General features: G+C 38.3%; 1 protein-coding gene across 1 annotated transcript in view; it reads right to left on the bottom strand.

Annotated features, from left to right (window-relative positions):
- The window catches only part of LOC104949382 (cadherin-related family member 5-like), a gene marked incomplete at both ends in the record, with an annotated part of 5,628 nt that extends 933 nt beyond the window's left edge, over positions 1 to 4,695 (bottom strand). Inside the window, 5 exons of the mRNA XM_010775745.1 lie at positions 1,359 to 1,425; positions 1,513 to 1,623; positions 2,921 to 3,124; positions 4,428 to 4,525; positions 4,605 to 4,695. Coding sequence (XP_010774047.1) covers positions 1,359 to 1,425; positions 1,513 to 1,623; positions 2,921 to 3,124; positions 4,428 to 4,525; positions 4,605 to 4,695 — 571 coding nt within the window. The remainder of the gene's footprint in view (positions 1 to 1,358; positions 1,426 to 1,512; positions 1,624 to 2,920; positions 3,125 to 4,427; positions 4,526 to 4,604) is intronic.
- Positions 4,696 to 5,036: the final 341 nt, after the last annotated feature.

The raw sequence follows: 5,036 nt of genomic DNA, 5'->3' as shown, positions 1-5,036 counted from the left end.
GGGGCTCGCTGCTCCGCCCTTTGAGACTTGAGGAGCCGACAGTGTGAGCTGTATTACTGGTGTCATTTCCTGGTTGCTGCGTGGGGTCCGCGAGACATGGCGAGACTCAGCCTGAACTCAGCCTGAGCACACACACGTGAGTGGAGATCCACGCAGCTGCGGCTGAAAAAAGCTCTATGCAAGTCAATGGGACTCCCTGATAGTTGAAAATCGAGGCTAAAGGTCCCCCCACTGCGTTTGATAGTGACACCAAGGGATCCTGGTTTGTGAGGAGCTCCACGGATTGGTCCATTGGGTCGTCGTTACACCACTTGGTTCCCGGAAGAAAAATATGGAAAAAGAGAAATGTCCATTGAGGCGTTCTGGGGCAGCACAGACAGGTCTTCTCTGTGTTAGAGTTTCACTCCCTACAGGGTGTACTTTGAGGGTTTGAGACTCTGCAGACCGTCTACATGCAGAACAAGCTACATAACACACAAGGGGACGGGTAATAATAACCTTTAAATATTCTCCAATGTCATTCTTAACTTTGCATTTGTATTATTTATTTATTCGACCCTATTTTATTGTAAAATTTAAATGTTTTTTGGGACATCAGAGCAGACCAACCACAGGATTGTGTCACGCTGAATGTGTGTAAGATAACGGGCAAAGCTGCTTTTTGTTGTGTAAGCGTGTGTTGCAAAATGACAATAAATTATCCTTTAAATCCGCTCTAACATTTCCTGATTTCTTAGAAAGATTATTGGCAATGTTTTTTGGGGGAAAGGAAACAATCTGGGACCTAAACAAATTGTTATAATGAATCGAAAGGAACTTTAAATCTTGAAGAATAAGCAGCGTCTTCGACTTCACATAATAATCATTGATGATGGATTAAAAAAGAAAAGGCACCAGAACCCTCCAACAGAGGGACTGGGTAACATTACATGGACGGTATTGAAAATAAAAGAAATATAAAAAAAGAAAAAGCACTAAAATCAAATACTCATACAAAATATAAAACCCAGTAGAGAGAAGTGTACGGTCCAATGTTAGTTGTTATTGATTAGGAGTCAATGGGTTGCAATTATTTAGAGGTTTTGAAACAAATCAAGCCTTTTCAATTAAACAACATCAAAATTGTAATTAAAAAGTTGGAAAAATTGCAAAACAACGTATGTTATTCCAAAGATGCAGTACATGATTCATAAAAAGGTTCCTGGTCAAAACTAGCCTATTGGGGACTATGAATAGATCAAAACTCAAATTAAAGGATCATCTTATCTACAGGGGTTAGCAGCTCATTTGCATATTCCAATGTGCATGTATCAGAAGTTAATTTGGTACATTGGAGGATAACGGAGAGGTTCTCTTACCTGACGTCACCTCCACTGAGAGCTGAGCGGTGTCTGACTCCTCGTTAGTCGAGTCCACCGCCACCACCTGGGACAACAACGTTTAGGTGTTTAATAAATAACATCACAACTATCAAACAGCTGTTATATGTTTGTGCTAGATGTGTGAACTCACCTGCAGAGACAACGTGCCCTCTGGGAGATCCTTCGTCATGAATAAATATCCGTCGATGATGGAGAAATCACTGCTGCCTTTAACGCTGTAAGTGATGTCGGGGTTTATACCCTGGTAAAACACAGATTTAAAGGTAAGAGGTCCACGGCAAGTTCTCAGACAACACAAAAAATACTTTGTATATCAACTAAAACTCAAAGCTGATACAATGAATATTCACTTGTTGAGGTTTCCTTTTCCTGTAGTGTGTTATGTATATGCATGTAAATGGTCCCCAGAGGCTAAAATCATTGTTTTCCCTCCAGAGAGAGTTTCTCAAAGTCAGAGTATATTGTGTAGTTAAAAAAATATGAAAGAATAATAGTATGTAAATAAAGTCCACAAAAAAAAAATCTAGTTATAGGACATGTTAGAAATTAAAATCAATGTTGATATGGCGTAATTTGAATTAAATACACTATTTGATTTAAATCAGTTTTATTCTGAAAAACCGGAAGTTCTCACTATTAGCTTAACACTTTTATTCTGAAAATTCGTCACTTCCGGTTAGCATTTAGCATCTGGCGGAATCATACGATTTCAAACCTTGAACCAAGGTGAAATGACATGTGATGTTGTACACTGAGCACACTGGGATTAGCACTCATTTATTGACGCTGAATAATGTGTAGCAGGGAATGTTTAAATAACCACAGACGCCAGAACGATACAATTTAGCTACAGAAAAAGGCAGGAATTGCATTGGACCCGCCCCCCGATGACGCCGGCCAATAGGAGAAGACCTCAGATGACAACAGGAAGAGCAAGCCAAGAATTGATCTCTTCGACCCCCTGACCTGAACTGACCGGTCGGATGTGGAGAGCGCCTCCACTCGCACATTTCATTTTGTACACCACCGCATCTTTTGTGTAATTAAATGCTGTTAACTTTTATAAGCTTCCCTTGACTCTTTTCAGTCTCTCCTGCCTTCAGGGTTCTAGAATTGCTTTCAGACACCATAAATATATATAAAAAAAACAGAACAGTAAATCATACATTACTGTAAATGCTAGGAAATTATATAATTTTAAAAAAGGCACAGTAAAGTGTGTCATCATTGTGTTTGGAAAAATACTGTTTTAGTTAGTCATAAAAAATATTTAAAAAATGTATAGTGAAATATATAATTAAAAGGTTATTTAAAAAGTCGTAGTTTAGCATTTTATTTATGTAGATATTTGTTCTTAAATTCATAGTATAGTATGTCAACAAAAAAATCATAGTGTCATTAAGAAATAGTATGTCATAAATGACTAGTTATTTGAAGCCAAGGCAGCATCCAGCCTTCTTGTACAGTCTTTATGTAACCCGGTTTATCCCGTTGAGACCGTTTCTTGATAAATAACTAAAGGGTAGTCAGTGTGTTACCCCGGTGGCGGTGTAGTCCTGGTCCGTGGCGAGGAACCTCAGCGGCTGGTCCTTGTTCTCCGGGTCTATCGCCATCGAGCCCACCACGGACACAACTCCTCGGTACTGAGTCCTCTGGAGCTGAGGGGGGTGGAGGCTCCTCACCTGGACTCTGATGCTGAGGGAGGTGGAGGAGGACTGGAACAGGTTGGTGCTCTGAGCGGCCTGCAGGAGACACAAGGGCTGTCACCAGGAACACAACTCTACTCACTCAGAAGCTTGAATGACCCCCGAAAATAAGTCATAGTATTTAATCATTAAAAATGCATGTCATACGGTCGTAGTATGTTATAAAAAACGATTTAAAATAGACATAGTGTAATATGTTATACTTATTGTGTGTATGTCTCAATGCCAATTTCCTCTGTGGGACTAATAAAGGTATTCTGATTCCGATTTTGTATACATTTTGGTTTAGTATGTTATAAAACATATTTTTAATAATTCAAAGTGAAGTATTTAAAAAAAATACATTTTTTAAAAGTTGTCGTATAGTATGATAAAAAATATTTAAGAATAATAGTATGGTATAGTCTTCTGAAAACTCATACCACAGCATATCAAATCAAATATTTCCAAAAGTCATAATAAAGTCTTCTGAGCGGCCTGGAGGAGAAACAAGGGCTGTCACCAGGAACACAACTGCACCTCAATCTGAAGCTTGAATCAACCCACACAAGTCATAGTTTAGTATTTAGATTTTGAAGTGACTGTTATTTTGTATATATTGATTGTTGTGCTTTTATGTATGTCTTAGTGTGTGCATATGTATACATGTGTCTGTTGATTGTATATATATATTTATAAAACGGACAAGTCAAATCAAGCAATCTGATTGGTTCTTAGCCATGATATACTGAGCGTATACCACGGGTAGAATTGTAAGTTACTTTTCACAACAAGTCGGTATCCCTCCGCGTCTGAGAAAAACAGTATACCGTTGGGCTGAAAAGCAAACTGCAGGCTGGTTCGACCCTCCGCTTCGCGTTGGGCCGAACCACGCCCCTTAGCTGTGATATAATGAGCATACCACGGCCTGTCGTGAGCTATTGCTTAAATATCTAGGATATACATATTTGTGGGAAAATTGTATTTCGATGTCTGTACACACAAACTGAAAGATTGAAAATAAAGTGGACTTTGACTTTTGACTTTAATGATTAAAAATGCGTGTCATAGTATAGGCCTAGTACTGTATGTTATAAAAAGCGATTAAAAAAAGTGCTATATTTTAATATTATAATAGCTTTTTATGATAGTTTTATTTTGTGGGCCCTTTTCTTACTATGTGTCTTCTTTGACTGTGTTTATGTTTGCACCAAATACACCAAGGCAAATTCTTAGTACAGTATGTGTAAACCTTCTTGGCAAGAAACCACTGATTCTGATTATTATATTTAATTTATATTTCACCATTAACGTTTGCTATTATCAACTATTATTTTTTTTATTTTACTTATTTCTTTACCAGAACGGTCAGACTGATGATCCCCAGCACGTCCACGGGCTTCAGCATAAGGATGTCCCCCGTGCTCGGGTTGATCTGAAACAGCCCGCCTCCGTTCCCTGAAACACACACAGACTCAGATCCTTCCTGAAGATCATTCACAAAAACAAACACTGTGATGAAACATAATCTGCTCACCGCCCAGGAACGAGTAGGTGATCTCCTCGTTGAGTCCTACATCTCCGTCGATGGCGTACAGCGGCCCGGGATCCAGGGATAATGCTCCGACCTGCAGGACGTCATGGTGGAGATTGATTTCAAAAAGTCATAATATAATGAAAAAATGATTTTATCATATTATAATACGTAATAAAAAAATAGTTTAAAGAAGGTCAACGTATTGTTTGTCCAAAGAAAATGATTAAAAAAGTCAGTATGTAAAAAACTAAATGACAGTTATAGTATAGTATGTCATAAAATAAGAAAAGCAATATCATAGTGTGTGGTAAGACATAGTGTAGTGCTTATAAAAAAATCCAGGTAAATATCCAGACAGTTATTTTTATATAAAGTATCCTTATAAAATGTAGTGGAGTGGAGTGCCGAGCTTCGTGACCACAGAGCGTGTGA

Source organism: Notothenia coriiceps, unplaced genomic scaffold (genome assembly GCF_000735185.1).
Source record: "Notothenia coriiceps isolate Sejong01 unplaced genomic scaffold, NC01 NC01_scaffold00016038, whole genome shotgun sequence".
Classification (NCBI taxonomy): Eukaryota; Metazoa; Chordata; class Actinopteri; order Perciformes; family Nototheniidae; genus Notothenia; species Notothenia coriiceps.
The sequence above is the reverse complement of the archived record's forward strand: the minus strand, read 5'-3'. Positions and strand labels throughout refer to the sequence as shown.